Source organism: Andrena cerasifolii, chromosome 16 (genome assembly GCF_050908995.1).
Source record: "Andrena cerasifolii isolate SP2316 chromosome 16, iyAndCera1_principal, whole genome shotgun sequence".
Taxonomy (NCBI): Eukaryota; Metazoa; Arthropoda; class Insecta; order Hymenoptera; family Andrenidae; genus Andrena; species Andrena cerasifolii.
This window is the reverse complement of record NC_135133.1, coordinates 7,061,298-7,081,659: the sequence shown is the minus strand read 5'-3', so window position 1 is coordinate 7,081,659 and position 20,362 is coordinate 7,061,298. Positions and strand designations below refer to the sequence as shown.

At 50.6% G+C, this 20,362-nt stretch overlaps 1 protein-coding gene across 4 annotated transcripts in view; it reads left to right on the top strand.

The window, feature by feature from the left end:
- Fz2 (frizzled 2) overlaps nucleotides 1-17,788 on the top strand; it is a 98,951-nt gene extending 81,163 nt beyond the window's left edge. For all 4 annotated transcript variants that reach the window (XM_076829198.1, XM_076829197.1, XM_076829196.1 and 1 more), the window contains exon 2: nucleotides 15,096-17,788. In XM_076829198.1, coding sequence (XP_076685313.1) covers nucleotides 15,143-17,353 — 2,211 coding nt within the window. In that variant the 5' untranslated portion in view covers nucleotides 15,096-15,142 and the 3' untranslated portion in view covers nucleotides 17,354-17,788. The remainder of the gene's footprint in view (nucleotides 1-15,095) is intronic.
- The last annotated feature ends 2,574 nt before the right edge of the window (nucleotides 17,789-20,362 follow it).

Sequence of the window (20,362 nt, the reverse complement as noted above, 5' to 3'; positions counted from 1 at the left end):
GGCAATCCCGAGGAGGACACGTTGTCTTTGCACGTGCTGGGATATCGTGTGCGTGGCAAGGACTTAAACGAAGACGCGTTCTTTTCAATTAATCGTGATCCCATTTGCGCTGCAATTCTCCCAAATAACTCATAGCGGTCCAAAGGTAGCGAGAAACAGGTCTTTCGACCTGGCAGGCATCGCGAAAAGGAATCCAGGGAAACGGAGATCAATCGGGAGGACGAATTTCGCGTCGACCAACAAATTCCTTGCGTTCCCTTTGACAACTTCTCCAATTTGTCTCGCGAAACACGCTTCCCACGCGCCTCGGGATCCGTTTACTCGGAGGTAGCCTCCAGCCTAAGCCGCGCAATTTATCTCGCCCGTGAAGATAGCGCCGTCGAGCCTCCTCCGGGGCGCATTGTTTCCAACGGTTCCTTAGCCGTGGCTATCTATCGAAGCGATGTCCGCGCGTCTGAATATTCCGCGGCGTCACGCTCGTCCGTCACTCTCTGCGCCTGTAACTACGTTCGGTCGCCCTCTCGCGTGTTCCGCCTTCGACGACGCGTACACCACACCGTCACGCCGCTCGGCTCGCCTCCTCGTAACATAATTAAGTGACAACGAGCCGTTTAAAGGGCTTGTAAACACGAGACACGGCCCGGCCGTTTATCTCTGCACCCCCTCATTAAGGGAGCCCCGGTATCCTCGCCGTAAATCGGGCTCCATCGGGCTTCCTAATTAAGGGCACATGTGGACAACACCTTGGCCCAGTGTCCTCTGAAGCTGGTCGCCCCCTCCTACGCGATAGAGCTCGGCTGCCCTTCGACCGCTGGGGCCGCCGAGTCGCGATCTCCCGATCCCATCGACAGCCACGCCGGCCACGTCTCGCCCCGCTGCAAAGAGGGAGAGACCCACGGGGCCCTCTCTCGTTGGGCGATGTGCACCCCGGGTTCAAGGGCAGCCGTGGGTAGGAGACAGATCGTCGCGGATAAGAGCAGCAAGAGAGGTATAACGAGCACACCAGGTCCGTCTCTCCCGTCCCTTTCTCCCATCCTTCTTCTCGCTCTCCGCCTCGTTGGCCGCTTCTGTTTCTTTTTCTCCCTTTTTCCCTCCTCGCTTCCTCCCTTTTCCATCAGATGCGTCATCTTCGAACGGGGTAGGAGAGTGGGACGATGATTTACGGTCTCTCGTGCCTCTCCTTCTCCCTCTCTCTCTCTCCGTCTCTGTCCAAGCCTCTCTGCGGAGGTCGAAAGCCCAGGACCTTTTTCCTTCCCCTCACCGTCCCCGTACCTGACCACCACCACCACCGCCGTCGACGACGATCCTCTTCGGAGCTGGTTTCGCCGTGGTATATACGAGCAGCGGACGACCGGTGCACGCCTGCCGGTCTCTCGTGAAAAGTAAACAGCGGGGCCGTGGCAACGACTTGGCAGCGCGTCACCGCCTCCCCTGGCCGCTGGCTAAACGATAGCGATAGAGGATACAGCGGAGAGAGAACGGCCAGGTGGCAGGGACGCGCTAGCTTTTCCTCCACTCGTTTCCTGGGACAGGACGCGTTTGTTGTGCCATTTTCGTGCACTTTTGTTAAGCATCTACCATCGAATGGTCTCTGTATCTTACGTCACAACTCATGGTCAATTATCGCTGTCTACCAAGTGGACGCGCACTAAAACGTCGCTTCCCCAAGCCACCGCAGCGTCTCGCGTGAACGAGCCGTTGCTCGTGTGGGAACGCGGCTCGAGTCGTCCCTCGTGGATTGTAGCTGCTCCGTTGCTGCGGCCCTGGCGGGGCTCTGCCACGGAAAAACGCTCGATAACGTCGATAGCGCGCGAGTTACGAGCGTATACACACACCGGGTCGTTTGGTGCATCCGCCCCGAAGGAGTCACGGCCCCGCTCTCTCGGTTGCCACGCGGAGCAGAAGAGGAAGGACGCGGAGGAGCGGACACGCATCGGCGTCGTTTCCGCGGGAGGAGCGACGGATCCAATTAACGGGCCCCGCGAATCCATAATTCACTCCTAATTAATTAGCGTACACCGACGGGGGAGGGTGGAAGGGGGCGGTAGGTAATCGTGGCTGGTTGCGGCGCGCGGGCGCGAGCAGGAACGAGCGCTCAGAACGAACGGAAAAAGAGAGAGGCGTGACAGGCTACTGTAATCCTTTCCTGGCCACGTTTACTCATGCCCGACGAGACGAGCGAGCTGTAAACTCGCCAGCTAGGACAAAAGCGGTTGCGAACCGCTCCTGGCTTCGCGGCGTGCCGCTGCTATTAACCCCCGGATTATTGTTCGCGCTGGAAATGATGGCAGCCGCTTGCCTAGGCCACGGGACGCGTTTCAGAGGAAGATAGGAATATTATTGCGACAAACGGACCATTATTCACCCTCTAGAGCGAGTCCATTGAATCGTGTGAGATCACGTTGAACTCCGTCAAAGAAATAAGTGCCTACATAGTAAAGTACCTACCCAAGTAGATGATTCTACAGAAGTTCCCCTCGTTTTCCTAGTAACCACCTCTATTTACCATTTCCTCTCCAAATGGCACAGTAGAACCAAGACTTCTTGCCCCAGAATCTACGGGAAAACAGTGAATTAATCCCCACTCCACTCTCTCCGCTCCAATTTCCGTAAACCCGCAGCCCCGCACTCCTTGCGTCTTTTCCCATGCAACGCGGCTATTTCCACGGGGCACGGGCCCGTGCAGACGCCCGCGTGTCGGCTCCGGGAACAGGATACGACAACGGGTGATGCGCGCGTATTCACGCCGCGAGAAAACAAACACGTATTCGTGTTACAGTCCATGGATGCTAACCGGGGACGGGTTCTGGCCGCGGACCGTTCTTGCGGTGAGCCCTTTTTAGCGCGCCACGGACTCCCTCGGCTCCGGTCCGTGAAAGAGCCACGTAAAAACCCTCTCCGCCCGCCCAGGCGAGCGAGTCCAGCCCAAGCGTGAAACCCGAGAGTCCGCGATGCGAGCGCAGGAAGTGGTGGTGGCTGGTATTGGGATCCACTTTTAAAGTTGACACCTCGCGCGCCGGGCCCGTTTTCTTGCCGTGCCTCGTTAGGGCCCCGACGGCCAGCGTCGCTTCCCGCCGAAATACCGGTTGCGTGTTCCGGTGTGCGATTACCGACCGTCTGCATCCTGATCACGCGACACCGCGCCGGCTCCTCCTTTCTCTTCTCGTTCATCGCGAAATATCAACCCTCCGGATAAACGCTCGAGGCTGCAGGAGGAGAGCGAAACGAACGGCACGAAGGACCACAGCAGAGGCTCCGGCAAAGACTAACAATAAGCGAGTCGATGGAATTTTGAAGAACGAGGAGCGAGCAACGAATTCTTAATTATACAGCTAATACGGGAATCTAATAAGCGATTTAATGAAAATAAATCCTCTTGGGAGTCTCTCGCGTGATACGCGAGCCATCGAAATGGTCGAGCCCGATTTTATTGAAATCAGAGGTGTTCAGATAGTGAGTTGTTCCCGCAAGAGAAATAAGTATCCTCGGGAAGTGTCGCGATCGATTTCACGTCGGGGTTAGGTTTGGTGTGCGTGTGTTCTCCCGGCGCTGGGAAGATCGAGACCGTATTTCATCGTGACGTGGGCGCGAGTATCAGGAATACCTCCCGCGCTTTTTATCCGCCCGGTCCATTGGTCCGGTGGCGCGCGCGTAATCGCGCATTGCGTGTCACGCGGCTGAAAAAGCAAGGAGCAGCTCGCATGCCTCTGGCCGCCTCTCCCCCGTGGCCTGTCCCGGAATAAGATGTATAGAGTTATTAACAGGTCGACACCGTCCGCGCTCGGAAACGTATAAAGCGCACTTTAGAATCGCATAAAGGGCCCCGTGGCACACCGTACGTCGCGGCTCGCGCGTATCGCCCCCGAGGCTTAATAAATAGTTCCGTTTATCGGTGCATTCGCGACTTGGGCCACCACTTTCTTCCCCGCCTCTTTATCCACAGTGCTCAGCTGGTCTTTAATAAACTCGTCCCGGGTACAGAGCAATCGAGGCTTTCGTATCTGGAGCTGTTACAAGGCGCGCGGAGCAATCTTAGAAACGCCCTGGCTCGCAATCCAGCGCCCTTTTTCGCGATAAAGCCTCCGAGGCGAGCACGCGGGAGATGGGCTTACAATTTCGCCGAGATACGGCGGCTGGTTCGAATAATATGGCAGAGAACGGTACGGGGGGCCTCATAAAAGTTTAGCATCCAAGGGGATATTAGAGGGGGGAAGTTTGATAATTCTAGGTCCATTGGGAAATACAGCGTTCAGAATACTTCGTTGCTAGCGGTGGCTGGGAATTCGTGGCTTAACCTTTGCATGCGAAATGGGAATGGTGGCTCGTCGCCGGATATAGGCCAGATTTACCTTAAAAGAGCACACTTGGGGCCCGCGTTGCACAGGAACATAAAGTACCAGGGGTCGAAATGTCCCAACTCATCTCTTACCACCTCAATTTGTTCCGTTTTATAAAAAATAAAATCGAGCAGAATATGAGCACAGTTGATCTATATTTAGGGGTCGCTCGATGATGGTGAAATTTCCAATGTACATGATAATTATATGGAAGGGCATGGAACGCTAGACATTTTTTCAAATGCATGAATCTGAGAAAAGATAGGGTAAGTCGGGGAGAGATGGCCCACTTTTTTTAAAACAATCAGTACACCGTGAATTTAGTAGCTTTATAAAGGACAAAAATATATTTGCAAGAGGAAATACATTTAGATAAATAATATAAAATTGAATTAAAAAAATAATCATACAGTTAAAAAAAAATAATATAAAATTGCAGTCTATGCGAAAGACCATTTCACCGGGACAATCATATGGCCATTATATGTATGTTGAATTTTCTTAATTTCTATAATCTTTGACTCACTTGAGCTACCCCTACACATAACAATGTATGTTCAAAATTTTTATAGTTATTAGTCTTAGTATATCTAAAGGTACATATCAGGGTGGTAAGATTTATAAAAGGGGTTCGATCTATTTTTTTAACTTTTAAGCTCCACCCCACTGAACATCCCCATAAAAGACTCTCCCGATAAACTACACAGTTACTATTCCAGCCAACAAAAACGCACGAAACCCCACAAAGACCGTTAAAAACCCGCCCATTCGCTATCTTTCGCCTGCATCCAGCGCGCCTACAAATTCCCTGATACTACATCGAATCGCTGGGTCGCGTTTCGATTGCCATTTTAATCGCCCCGTCGATATACGATCGCCACGGCATCCATGAAACGGAACTCGACCGGATGACACGATGGAGCATCGCGATGCAACTCGATCGCGGCGCGCGCGCGAGCGTGCCACCGATCGAATCTCGCTCGATTCAACGGCCGTTCGTTCCTTTCAATTCGCGATACGAAATCGCGCGCTCCATGCAAATGGTAAGCCCGTGGCCCATTAATCGCGATTTCCCCCGCCGGGCCGTGAAAACGGACCACGGTGCCGTGCGTTTGCCAACCATCCGCAAGAATCTTTCAAATCCCGCGGACTCGTACGGCACGCTTCGAGCGGGCCGCGGTGATCGCGTGGGACTGGTTATTTCGAATTTACGAGGACCACTTTCCCGTCGCGCCCACCGCACCGCCGTTAATTAATACCAGGATGTCCGGTTATTAACGCGGCTCGTGATTTGTGTTTACACGAATCGCGTTAATGATCGCTAAATAGCCCCAGCGCGGCTGTGGCACGTTTTCGCGGCGCACTTTATGGGACCAGCCGCGGCAAAAAGCGGGCGAGCACACCATTCCGGGTAATTTAATGGATCGTGGAGTATGTTGGTACACCGGCGGTCGCGTTCCTTTTGCCATCAATGATGCATGTCGCTGAATGAACGTGGCGCAATGTTTACTCCCGGATGAAAGGGACATCGTTTAATCACCCTTCCTTGAAAGCACCCGGTGATTAAACAGATGCGAATCTTTGACTGTTAAAATAAGTTTTAATAATACCGATACCGGTCGTCGATTTTTCATTCACGGCCGACTGAGCGGTGCCCATAAATTCCGGGCCCCCACGCTGAGGGACATTTTGCATGGGGCGACGTCTCGTCGCGAGCGCGTCATCTTGGAGATATAAGGGAATGTTCGAAGGGGAGATCGACTTCCGCGGAGATTCGCCGGTGGAGGAACGATCGATCGGCCGTCGAAAGAAACGCTATGACATTTTTCATGGGGACGAGCGCACACGCGTTTCTTTCGCGGGCTCGTAACGCCGCGCCGAGCCATCCACGTATATCTTCGTCCCGTGTAAAATGTTAAAGGGACAGCGGGCATATTTCACCTGTCTCTCTTTGTCCCGCTGCACGCGGTCGTCAGTGCCTCTCATTCGATCGATTCCACGGCAATTATAATTAATCGCCGGGCTATTGTGCCGCTATCCCGTTCCCAGGGGAACCTGATAATTTCATTCGACGTTTGCATAAAACGAGGCACGCTCGTACTTCATCCGCTATGTCGGGCGATCCTTCTTTTTCCTACACGCCGCACGCATCGAGGTGGTAATTTATTGTCGTCGTTATTTTTCATATGGAAGGCGTGAAACGTGGTCGTGAAACGCGACACCGCGCGGAGGTGTAAAGTTTCAAAGTGGAGACCTGTCTGTTAACCCGCTCTTCACTCTGACGTGCTTTTAGCTCTTTGTTAGCCAAGTTTCTGCTCGGATTCCTGGTGCCTTGAATGCTTCGTTCGGATTTCACTCATTACGAGATTCGAACGCCAAGGAAACGGAAGCATCAGCTATTCCTCGCCCATTAACAAAAAAAAAAAAAGAAAAAAAGCCTCTTTCCGTCAGCTCCCCTAACACCTAAAGCTCCGATCACACGCTGCCAGCACGAAAGGGCCCCCGAATTCCTTATCTCGGCGGACATTTTACAACTTTCCACCGTCGACTCCTCCAGCGAGAAGAAAATATCTCCGCTCGTATATTTTTCGGGGAGCTGTCAGGGTCTGCAACCCGGCCGCTTGTTCAAACCGAACCAAATAAAAGAAGGGAGGGTGAGAGCGAGGGAGACAGAGAGAGGAGCTGGCTAAGCGCAAAATAAAACGATCGTCATTCTGTCGCTGGATACGTGGCTTCCCCACGCTCGCAAATATTTTCCCTATCGAGAGGGGGGGTGGAGAGAAGGGGACCGCAGGATAATTTATGCAAAAACGCGGGGGAGGGGGCCACGGCGCGAATAGAATTTATTCGCGCTTCTTTCGTGGCTTCTCCGAAACCCGTAGGTCATCCGGTGTTGTTGGACGAGCTCCGCTCGCAGTCCTCGCGATCTTTCGCAATTCCGACGGCCCGCTCGATCCATCATGTAACGACGCGTCGCGCGACGGGATACTGATTTCGAATTCTGCCCGGCGATTTCGCCGTCTCTCTTCCACCGTCTCGCCGATCGAGGAGGCCCCAGGTCCCGGGGAAACGAATTGCAGCCTCGTTTTGTCTATAATTAACGCCGCTGACCCCCCTTAGATCGGGCCTGTTCTCAGAAGGAATTAATTTCACTGTTTATGGGCACCGCGTTCGCCTGTTTGTCCCCTGTTTAGTCCAGATGAATTACGATTCTTATGGCCGGTCTCGCTTTTTAGTGCCCTCCCGCCGTTGAAGCGAATATGGCGTTTCGGGGAAAAGGAGATGCATGGTGGGGGGCTATGTAAAATTCGGCGGGGGTGGGTTTTCATTTTCGCAAGGATCTAACCGTGGAATTAGGAGACGCTTTTCTTCGCGGCACGTTGAATGGGGAGAAATGCCGAATTTTCTGGTTGAAATCTGGCGAGATAGAGCTTGGGGGGCGTTTATGTTGAAGCTGCGATAGAAGTTATGAGAACGTCGATCGGGTGGCGGTAAATGTTGCTGAAAAATATATGTGCGATTGGTGTGTTTATAGTGGAGCTGTCATAATACAGTTTCAGTCGCTCAGGGTTTTGCAAAGACTTTTCTGACACGTGTATCGCGGTTTTATTCACAAACTTCACGGCTGTTACAGTGATTTTGTGTCTTTCTGATCTTATAAAGGAGATCTAATAAACACTTCGCTTATTAATTTCTCCGATCCTAATATCCATCGTCAATAAGGTTATTCGGTGAGTCAAACAATTATTGGCGAACCCTTTAAAACAGAATAACTGTTTTAAAATTCGTCCAAAGGACTTAAGTTTTTTTAGAAGATAGAGGGATTAGTGTTCCAGGTGACGCGTTTCGTCGTTTTAAAAAAATTGCAATTGGTTGGAATTGCGAAGAAAATAGTAACGATCGTTGTGTCAACTTTTTTCTGAGTACCTATGTGTCCTATGTAATGAACATTTAAAAATCCCATTTGGAGATTTAAGTGAATTGTATCCCCCTAAAAAACTCCAAAAAAGTAAAAAAATTACGCCAAGTACACGAAATCAAATAAATCACAAAAAATAGAAGGTAATAGTAATTACAGAATAAAAAAAATATGTGAAATCAAAATGAGCTGCAAGTACATAAAGGTGCTTTCAGTGAAATACTTGGCCTGGCGAGGCAATTCAATTATTAACATTCTGCGTCGAACCCGCTCCGACGCGCGTTCACCGTGTACCTAGACACAACGAGATAACCGAGCGGAGACAACGGGACGCGAAAGAGAAGGTGGCAACGCGAGCAAGGGATTTCGTCGTACCTGGGTCAAGCCTGTCGCGGCGGATTTCGTGATTAATGCCCGCGACGCGCGGTTTCATATAAAACCTGACACCGTCCGCCGTCACTTTGGCCAACTAACGAGCAGCCAGGACGCGTACCTTATCCATACCTCGTCATAAATCTCTGCGAACGCTTTGATTTATGCATCTTTTGGGCCGCGCGCGTCGTTCAAACCAGGACTTCTTCTCTGAGCCTTTCCTTGGCCGTACTCTCGCCTCTGTTCCTCTGCCGGTTTCAGTCGAGGCGCTCCGCCTTTGGCGAGCGCGCGTGGGGTTACCTTTGACCGACGGCCGTGCGGGAATTAAAAATTTCTCAACGACGACTTTTCACGCGGTTTTCCGTCGAGCTGTAACAAGTTCAAGAGTAGCAAAAAAAAATATGGAAATAACGGAAAGGCAGTGGGGAAAAACAGAATCAAACTACGGTCTTTTGTGGCGAAAAGCACTCGCCAATATCAATGGTGAGACCGTTGCTAGAAAAATTATTAGACAAGTATCTTCACTTCCAACAAAGTGATGATGAAATTCATATATATCCGTGAACAGAAGTACGCGTGTACTTATAATCCGTGTACCTACTCCCCTACATCATTTCGACAGCTGCAGGTGCAGTTGTTACCATACGAAGTTTCAGTAACAGCGCAAAGGTCTTGGAACCCCCCAGCGAGCAAAGTTCCACGCAATTATCGGCTCTACAGGCGAGCGATAGTTCCCTCGGTAACTCCCGCGCGTAACACTGGCTAGGATCCAAAGGCCGCGCCTATGCGCTAAGATTCAAAGCAAAGACAAATCCCAGATGATTAAGGGACACCGCGAGACGACCGCGGTGTGTCCAAGGGTCAGGCTCCTCTCGCTGTTCCGTGCGAAGACGAGCGCGCGTAGGCAGGAAAGAAAGAAGGGAGGGCGAAGCGGAATTTACATGGAAGAAGTGTAAATCATAACCCAAACAACGCAGCCAGCAGAAGCGCGCGTATTCCTGGCAGGGGCGAGGCCTTTTAAAACTGATTCATTACCCCGACACGATCCCCATCCTCTCGCCCGACGTTTCTCTCCGTCTCTCCTGTTTGCTCGAGAAAGAGCGCGCAGCATCCGGGGCATCCCGCGAAAATGTTCCTTAATGGTAAATTATAGCGTGAATGGAGGAGGGAAAGCACCATGATCGCGCTCCGACCCCGCATTCCTCCAAAAGGTAGTCACGTAGAAGGAAGCAGCTCGCGGACCCAAGCTGCTCGAGGTGAGGCAGGAATAATAAGCGCCCCGTGCATCGCGGCCGGCCAGCACTCTATTGCGTTTTCGAACGCGATAATTTCCCCGGGCCCCGATCTCCACGATGCGTCAATAAGCGCGGCACGTTGTTGCTCGCCGATTAACGATCGATCGACGGTATCGCGCGTGACCGTGTTCCGGTATAAGGCGCGCATGGCATTCGTTCGACCGTATGAATTACGATGACTCGGCCACGTGGCGATTAATAATCGGAAAGGCGTGCACGTCTCTGTCAGAGCGTATCGAGGTATCCACGCGTTGGTTTGAGTCGTTGGATGGTGGGTGACTTGGCGGGCGATATGGGGTCGGGGGCTGAGGTGTTGGAAGTGTTATTTCAAATCGGGGAGTAGGATGCTCAGTTTTTTTGTAAACTGAGAGGAGCGGGTGATATGGAGGGTTGGCATTATCGGGGCTATTAAGTTTTAATAATTTGGTCCACCAGGAAAGAAACAAGGTTCAATGAATTTAATTTTCTTATGCAATTTCCTTCACACCCTAAGAAATGACCGTTGTTTGGAACTTCTTCTTTGTCACAAAAAGAATGTATTTCTTAAATCCAAGTTTTTCCTATTTATTAATACGTGTTTTTGAGAATACTAACAACAATTTTTTCCATATTTTTTTAATGCTTGCTTTCGCCGAAGTAGGTGTGTAATATCAAGAGCTAATCAGTGCTTAACTCGTTTTTTAGTGTAACTTTATTTTTCTTTCCAAAGTGTGACTGCGCATAAAAACTGAACAATTTTTTATTCCAAATTTTCTTCTCTCTCGCACCGATAGAAAGTTATATTAAAAATCGTATAAAAAATATATAAAAAAAATTATGTTAAACGATTTTATTAAAAGTGTAGTAAAAACTAAATTAAAAGCACTAAGAACTAAAAAATAATTATTTTCTTGTACTTCAATTTTAATGGTGATATACTACGAACGCCTGCAAAGTTTCAAGACAATTGGATAGTTGGAAGTGGGTTAAATTTGAGTTGCCAGATTTTTAATCATACAAACATACAAACAAACAGAGGATCGAAGCTGAATAAAATCGTTTAGAAACGCGTTAACTGTAAGGTGTGATTTCACCCCTTCAGAGTGAATTTCCTCCTTGCCTACTCCAATAGGCTCCTCCTTCGCGCGAATTTTTATTAATGTCTGAATTTGCGGGTTGGAAACGTTTCTTCGCAATAGAGGAGTGGTGGATGACTTCCAGGAAGGAAAAATTGTGTATCCATTAGCCACGTGTCGATTAATCGAAAGGTGCACCCCTGCAGACTCACGCGTCCCATAGACGTGAATCCAAGGGGGTGTCCACTGGGTGGGGACTGAGGGTTGCATGAGTCACGTGTTTCCGAGTATGCGAGAGAGAAGTGCAGGGGGTTGTTCGTGCCGTGGTTGATGGGTCCTGTGAACCCTGGCCACGTCCGGGCGACGGGAAATCGATTAAAGAGACCTGGCATTCAGATGTCACGGGCTCCGCCGGTCATGAATATCGAATTCTCGTTCCATCGGCCACTCGAATACGACTTGGAGGAATGGAAGCGTTTTTGTAGCTTTTCTCTTCATTAAGAGCTGCGTGGCAGCGACGACTACCGGGACCATTGGCCACTTACGAATTGCAAGCTTAAACGCCCCCAGCTCTTAGACATCCTCGATCTTTGAGCCGTCTCCTTGCGCGGAATTTCGCGTTCAACCGCTCTGAATAACCATTCCCCCAACGAATCAACATCCTCGAAACCCTGGGAGCCTCCGGTTCAACCTACCCCGCTGGCATTTGTCTCGTATACCCCGCGTACACGAGACAGCACTTACGCGGAAGTAAGAAATTAATTTCTCTGGGTCTACTTGTATCTCAGCTTTATATAAATTCATTAAAAAGTCCCCTCGAGTGGAATCCTCTTAGGAAACTAAACTCCTCTGAATCCTGTATGGCGTTACGAGTTGCGCGCAGCATCTCGACCGAATGGGTTGACTGGAAACGAGGCGAGCGCGAGGGAGGAAAAATGCGCCTCGTCCTAGAAGAGACAGTCGTGATTTGTCTCTCGCAGGAAGCTTCCTCGATCCTTCCGTGTCGCGGGGGCCCACGGGGCCGTCTCAGGGCCCCCGCCCGTTTCCCTGATCCTTTCCTTGCGCACGTCAATCTTCCGCGCCACACACGTAGACCTTCTCTGCACGAGGAAGATGCAACACTGGCCGGCGTTCTTATAAATAGCAGCGGAGCGCGTGTCAGGGTGCTAGCAGTTAACAAACGGTAAAACTAACACCGCCTCCTACAATAACATTTCGCTCCGGTCACGTGTTTTCCGCGGCCCCGACTATTATAAGATCCACGACTGTTGTCCCCCGTGCCTTCAGCGTCGCTCTCTCCTCTGCTCCCTTGCTAGCTTACACGTCTTGTCCGTCACATCGCGTCCGTGTCTGGCACCCTTTACCCCCGTTTAATGCCTCCGCTCGGCCGTTGCAGTCGTTCGGTGCTTTGTTAGATTTGCACGCGGTGCCCAGAGCACCGTTGTTGCAAAAGGAAGCGACCGGGCGCGCTTCAGCCTGTCTCTGTTTATTAAAAGCACAGTGGAGACCCAGAGCCACATAGTTCCCCCTCCTCGTCGCGATCTAAACACTGGGTGTAGACTAGGGTGGCTCTTATTTTCGACTTTTCAATTTTCTTCGGGACATCCTCCAGACTAGTTCCAAATAATTGGGAGAAAAAATCTGTGTAAAGTTTGAGCTCGATCGGATAACGGGAAGGGAGGGTGCCCCTGGGCCCTTAGACATTTAAATCATTATTTAACAGCGAGCGAGGTTGATTTTATTTAATATCCTCCAAGTTATTGATTAAATAAAAGAATATGTCAAACAAAAGTTGTAAATCCGGACAGGGAGCATCTTTTATGTTTTTATTACTTTTTCTAAAACAGAAAAACAAACTTTTTTCCCTCAAATTTTAAAAGTTTAAATGCTTCTAGAACACGTTTTATTTATGAAGGCAAACAGACAAATGGAATTTTTATTTTCGAGGACTATTTTTAAACATTTAAGGGGGTGGGGTGGCATATACCGAAATATGCGAAAAAGATAAAAAAAAATTCTTATTTTCAGTGTTTGATATGTCATGAATGTTTTCTGAAAATTTGGGACCGAAATTGGCAAAAATATCGAAGATATAGAGTCTATATTTTCGATATTTTTGCGAAGATATAGAGTCATATCATCCGTTTACACGGATTTTTTTTAATTATTTGGAACTATTCTGGAGGGTGCCCCGAAGAAAATCTTGAGAAAAAAATTTTACCAAGAGTAAATAAGAGCCACCCTATTTAGTGTAGACGTTCGGGAGTCTGCGAGAGACTCGGTTCCTTTGGTGAACACGAACCCTAGGATCTGTGGTGCAAACGTGATATGTTTTTAGCTGGCACATCGCGCTCTTATCACTTTGGTTAATTATAAAGTACAGCGTTACATTGTTATCGCCTCTACTTGTCAGCGAGCGTTTCCTTCGACTCGTCTGACTCATACATTCCATCGCGCACGTTCAGAAATAGTTCACGCTGATAAACTCCTGACTTTGCGCTCGTTCGATAGCATTCGCAGAGAGAGAGAGAGATTGAACGAGATTGAACGAGATGAATTAATCATATTTATTGCATCGCGTCGAATGAACCGAGAATACGTATACACCCCCTCGGCTTCCCCCATACATCAAGCGCGCTGCTCAGCCACCGAGGCTACAAAAACTGGCGAAAGAAGCGTCGTGTAAGAACCAGAATCTCTCCGCGGAGTGTCATCTATCTCGCCGCACCATCCGCCATCTATTCGCCCCCTAAATATAGTCATTTTTTCATACTTCTCCCATCCGAGAGCCCACAAAAACGTGTTCAATCGCTGGCCCCCTTACGGTGGTCCTAATTAAGCTCGCCGTTTGGTTCCCTCCGAAAAAAGGCAAAAGGACCAGACGCAAACTAGCATAACATTATATAACCCGTTCTAGACGATCGGACCCGATTGTATTTGCATAACCACCCGCCGACCGAATCGAGATTCGGTCGTTTATTTCGTGGCCGTTAAGAGACCGTCTGCGACCTTAACGAACAAGGGCACCGGGGGTTCAGGTGGCGGCTGCTGCCGCATAAATCAACGTCCCGGGGTCTAGATCCCTTGGCTAGATCTCTGGTTAAGAGACGAAACTCGATCGGCACGGGTTGCCTCGAGATATCTCGTAAAGTGGAGATGGGACCAGCGTCAACGGAGGTTGCTGGGTTAGGCCGTCTTCTCTTTCCTAGAATCTTTTCGGAGCTTTTGGTTTGCAGACTTTGTAGTTTTAGCTAAACGAGAAGTTAAGGTTGTAAAGGTTAATTAATAAATGACTGGAATTTCATATGAAATACCACTGATTTATCATCATAAAATAATTTGTGTCTATGGTTTTTCTAAGTTTATTTATGACATTTTTGACACTTTTCAAGTCTCTCAAATACGTATTTAAACGATTGCGGGTAGTTTACCCTCCAATAAGGGTGACTGACGACAAGAACATCGTCCATACAGTAAATTATGACGCAAATGAAATTTATATGAAGTTTTACTCAACACAATTTTGTACCCCGTTATGAACTTCGGAGGGATGGTTTCACCCCCTAAACATTCAAGCAAGCCAAAATAAAGACACGTATTTCTTCTTTTTCGGTCCTCTAAAACATATCCAAAACCAAAGCAATCGGAGATGAACACCTGATAATCTTATAACTTTGGGGGTTGGTTTCACCCCCTAAATATGAAATCGGGTCGCTATAAAAAAAAAACACGTATACCTTATTTTTCGGTCCTCTAAAACATATCCAAAATTCAAAGCAATCGGAGGCGGACACCTGGGAATTAATCTCTCCTTGTCAGATGCAAGCACAACTATCATACTAAATTAGATAACCAAGTATATTAAATATCTTTAAGTATATTAATGTATGCATTAAGATAATTAAATATTATTAAGTTAGAATTATATTCTGATATACCTATTTTTAATGCGTTTTGTTTACCTCACCTTATATGGGAGGTGGCAAGTTATTTGAATACTATAAAGGGGGTCGCGACCCAAAAAAGCTGGGGAACCCTGTTATAAAGGTAGCGCAGAGGCTAAGGCGCATAATTCGACGGATAATTACAACAGAACATTTTGTTTTCTGTGTTGTAGGCCGGAGTAATGCGCGCCACGCAAGAGTAAGCGAAGCATTTCTCAGGATGGGACCTGTTGGACAGTCGAAGCTGCTTCCAAGCCGAACGATGGCGTCGTTTTTACCGTTGCTGTTGCTAGTAGCGTTGCCGAACGCTCGATTAGAATCAGCGATCAGTCCAGTGAGTAACGTAGGCTCGGTATCGAGCGGCTCCTCGTCGTCCTCGTCGTCCGCCTCGTCTTCGTCCATGGCGGGCGTCGTGTCTGGTAGTGGCTCTGGTTCCGGGAGCATGGGTGGTTCTGGCAACGGCGTGGTCGGGGGTGGCAGCAGCGGTGGTAGCGGACACTCGTCCCTTGGTGGCGGAGGCTCGAACGGAAACGGTAGATGCGAGGAGATCACTATTCCGATGTGCCGCGGTATCGGTTACAACCTGACAGCGATGCCGAACGAGTTGAACCACGACACCCAGGAGGAGGCCGGCATGGAGGTGCACCAGTTCTGGCCGCTGGTGGAGATCAAGTGCTCCCCCGACCTCAAGTTCTTCCTCTGCTCGATGTACACGCCGATCTGTCTGCCGGAGTACACGAAGCCGCTTCCAGCCTGCAGGAGTGTGTGCGAGAGGGCGCGGGCCGGCTGCGCGCCGTTGATGCAGCAGTATGGATTCTCCTGGCCGGAGAGGATGGCCTGCGAGAGATTACCGACGCACGGGGACCCGGACAACCTCTGCATGGAGCAGGACAATCGCACCAGCAGCAGCACGGGATCCACGTTTGGATCGAGCAGCGCCCCGTTGCCAGCCGCGGCTCCACCGCGCCCGACCAGGCCGTCGAAGACGACGCAGCCACCGCGGTGCAAGCCAGGCAAGAATCAAAAAAACTGCCAGCATCCCCCGGGGGAAAGGGCGAGGGATTGCGCGTGCCGATGCAGGGCACCCCTCGTACCCCTGGGGGTGGGGGGCACAGTAATCCCGGGCTCGATAAGCGGCAGCAGCACCGGCAGCATCGGCAGCGGGGCTGGGCTGGCAGACATGGCCGTAAGTGGAGCCATACCGCCGATAAGCATCGCGCGGAACATCATCCAGGACATTGCAGGAGTACCGAACTGCGCCCTGCCGTGCCACGGGGCGTTTCTCACCCCCGAAGAGCGAGGGTTCGCGGCCGTATGGCTGGCTCTGTGGAGCGGCCTGTGCGCCGCAAGCACGCTCGTGACCGTCACCACGTTCCTGATCGACACCCAGCGCTTCAAGTATCCTGAGAGGCCGATCGTCTTCCTCTCGGCCTGCTACTTCGTCGTGTCGGTCGGCTACCTGTCCAGGAGCATGTTCGGCCACGAGGAGATCGCTTGCGACGGGCCGGCGTTGAAGTCGGGCCCGCAGGGCCCCGGAGCCTGCGTCACCGTCTTCCTCATGATCTACTTCTTCGGCATGGCGTCCTCGGTGTGGTGGGTGATCCTCGCGTTCACCTGGTTCCTGGCGGCAGGCCTGAAGTGGGGCAACGAGGCCATCGCCTCGTACTCCCAATACTTCCATCTGGCGGCTTGGCTGGCACCCACGGTGCAGACGGTTTCGGCGTACGTGGCTGGAGGGGTGGCAGGGGACCCGGTGGCTGGGGTCTGCACGGTAGCGCCGGACGGAATACGCTCGTTCATACTGGTGCCCCTGTTCGTGTACCTTCTGCTCGGCACAAGCTTCCTGCTAGCGGGATTCGTGAGCCTGTTCAGAATCCGCTCGGTGATCAAACGGCAACCGGGGGCCAAGGCGGACAAACTGGAGAAGCTGATGATCCGCATAGGCGTATTCAGCGTTCTGTACACACTGCCGGCCGGAGTGGTGTTGGCCTGTCACATGTACGAGACGGCGCTAAGAAGCGAGTGGCTAGGCTCGCTGGCGTGCCCCTGTCGGCCGAGGGCAAGGCCCCTGTACTCCGTCCTGATGCTCAAGTACTTTATGGCGCTCGCGGTAGGCATCACGTCAGGCGTCTGGATATGGAGCGGCAAAACCGTCGACTCATGGAAACGTCTGTGGAGGCGCTTGTTCGGCGGCGGGAGCGGAGGAGGTGGTCACGGAGGCGCTGGCGGCGGTATGGTAGCTGGCGTGACAGGCGTCAGCGGAGGCATCGGCAGCAGCAGCATCAAGGGCGTCGTAGGACGTGTCGGAGTGCCGTACCCGCCAGCGCCCGGCCCGGGCAGCGCCCTGCTGCCACCCGGCAGCGTGGCCAGCGCCTCTCAGCATCATCTCCACCATCACGTCCTCAAGCAACCCCCTCTGTCGCACGTATGACGTCACCAGTCGGCGGGGGGCGATATGAACACCGCTGGCTGCGAGCAGCAGCAACAGCAGCAGCAACAGTCGGTGCAGCAGCAGGAGAGGCCTTCCGCCCTTAGCAACTACGGGCCCATTTAGCCCTTCGCCTCGGCCTCGCGCAGGCACACGCCGCATACGGCGCCCCACACGGCGCCACACACGCCACACTCGGCGGCCACCATATACTCGAGAAGGTCGCTGGCGTCGACCACAGGCCCGCTCACGCCGGCCCACGGCCTCGCGCCCTCTTACACGCAGGCTACCGAGGTCTGAGTCCGCTTCCGGTGGCCACCGTTCGTCGCCGAAACGGTCCCGCCGAGCGACGTTGGCCCCGCACCTCCTGGTAACCCTGACGTGTACCACTCCACGACGCTTCGTCGAACAGCGTCGATGACTCGCGACGGTGCTTCTCGACTAGGGCTGTTCGAGTACTCGAATACTCGAGTAGCTTGAAATGCGAACCGAGCCGAGCATATAGAACCGAGAACTCGATTTTTTTAAAAATAAATAAACAATTCAAAGAGTCAAAATTAAGATTATGGGTTTTTCCATGTGAGGTGGCAAACAAAGCGAGGTGGCAATTCATGATGTGCCAAAGTTAATGAAAATTTTTAAAAAATTAATCTCCACACCTTTCCGTAGAAAAATAGTTGCTATTATTAATTCCAAATCTTAAGTTACCTACTATTTTCAAAATCAATTAATATTCTGATAAATGTTCCTTAATGAATGACTAAAGAAATGAAAATAAATTTTTCACAGCTGGAAAAACGTTAATACTACTGTGCTGTGATATAAAAAAAACTGGACATATCAGGTTTTGCCATCTGACCATAGAAATATTTAAAGCATATCGATCTCGCATAATTCATTTTTCCAAATTTAATTTCTTTATTCAATTAATGTGAGATTACGTGGAGGTAAAAATAATAATAATCACAAACCATTATCCAGTAAATAAACATATTCTAAAATACTCGAAACATTCAAGCTTCGAACTACTCGACAAACCGCCGGACTTTTCGGTACTTTCGGCAAAAGTTTCGAGTTCTCGGTTCTATTCGAGTTGCTCGCTTTTTTCGAGTACTCGGCTCGTATTTTCCGAGTCCTCGAACAGCTCTGTTCTCGACCACCCGATATACGTATTAGCCCGTACGTGTCTTTGCCGCGGGTCTCGAGCCGCTCTTTTCGTCCCTCGTCTCTTCACCGGTCCTCAGGGAGGACCCCTTCGCGTGCCATCGTGGGAACGGCAGAAACGTCACCCTGATCTTACGGCTGGTGCTCCCATCGATCGATCTGAACGTGAACGATGGCGAGATCTCTGCGATCGGTAACGCCGGAAGTCGCGAAAATGGTGAACTAAGACGCGTGGACCCTCGGACTCGTCGACCCAGAGGGCGATCGTGAAAATGGCGCTCGAGACTGCCCGGTACTAGTGAGATTGTGATTTTTTCCGTGCGTAGATTAAAAGTGATGGGAGCGAATGAGTGCGCGAATGGATGTACGGCAGGACTCTCTTACTCGTATCTATCTCTAATCTTTTCTTATACATATAAATATATAAATATATATACCGTAGCGGAGCTCGTACAGTCCGCATGTCCGTCTAACGTGTATCGTCTCGTCTATTTATCTATCCTAGCCGTAACTGAATATAGGTGTAAAACACGGTTTAAATGAATCGTACGCGGCGGGCGGCGGTGACCTGGGCATTCTAGCGCCGTCATTTTTTATAATTTCATATTGTTCGCTAGTCGACATTAGCGGCACCGATTCGTGATAAAAACGCGGCTTTTTTACGAGATAAAATGAAAGTACTAGCGGATCGAATGGCCAGGCTGTCACCGTCGCCCGTCGCTGGAAGTACGACGAGCAAGTGTATAGCGCGGACGTCTAGAAAAAGAAACGAGGAATGCTGGTGATGTAACTGTAAATATCGCTCTTAGATGTTAGGAGAAACGCTGTAAATAAGAAGAGAACGGGAAACGATCATCAAAACGATTTGCATATATCGGCACGAGCCATAGATATACGTAACAGAGAAGTGTACAGACGCGAGCACGTCACGGTCGCGGTGGATACGCGTTCCTTTTCCTATCGTTGGTCCGCGGAGCTTTCAGTTCGCCTCGAATCTTTCGCAGAAAGTCGATCCTTTCCAGAGACACTGCCACACACCGGTATAGGTGAAAAAGAGGAAAGTCGATTAGCCCGTTCGAGGGCAAGGGCAAGGAAGACGACAGGCGTCCCGCGGAGCGCCGGGCGACGCGTCAGGCCCAATGGATATCAATTAGCGATCGGAATACCTCAAAAGGAAGCTTCAGAGGAGCCGCTAGTCTTGCCACGGACGGAGGGAACGCGTCGATTGGATTGTACGCGGCTGGAAAGAGCGTGATACACAGTCAGTCACACGAGTCCCAAACACGAGTTCACGGATACGCGATCCTTGGACAGGTGACACGAGAAGCACAGTTGAAAGGGTAACATACACCACGTATATTAGAATTTACAAATATCTCGTTGGTCCCCCCCAATTGGCAACGATGACGACACCTACTTTCACAGATATTAGCCTCGCGTTACACAAGGTCCGTGTGGCTGGTCGTAGATGTATACATTACATAGGGTAAGCGACGCCGTAATCCCACGTGTCGAACGATTTTTTACCGCCGAACGAAGCCCCTCCCCCCCCCACCAAACTTGACTGTTTTATATATTAACATACTCGTATGTATATATATATATATATATACGTCTCGAACGTAGCAGGCAGAGGAACCGTAGAGACACGAAACGCCATTGACTCCAGTAATACCTGTTCTCATTTCGTTCTTCGCGCAACTCCTCGGTCCCCACGAAAGGGACTGGGCCCGTGCACACGACCCATAAACACACACACACACACACACACACATACAGCCGTACACACGCACGTCGTAGAAGAAAGACAAAGTTCAGTGTATCCCGAGTAATCCGTAGGTAAAACGA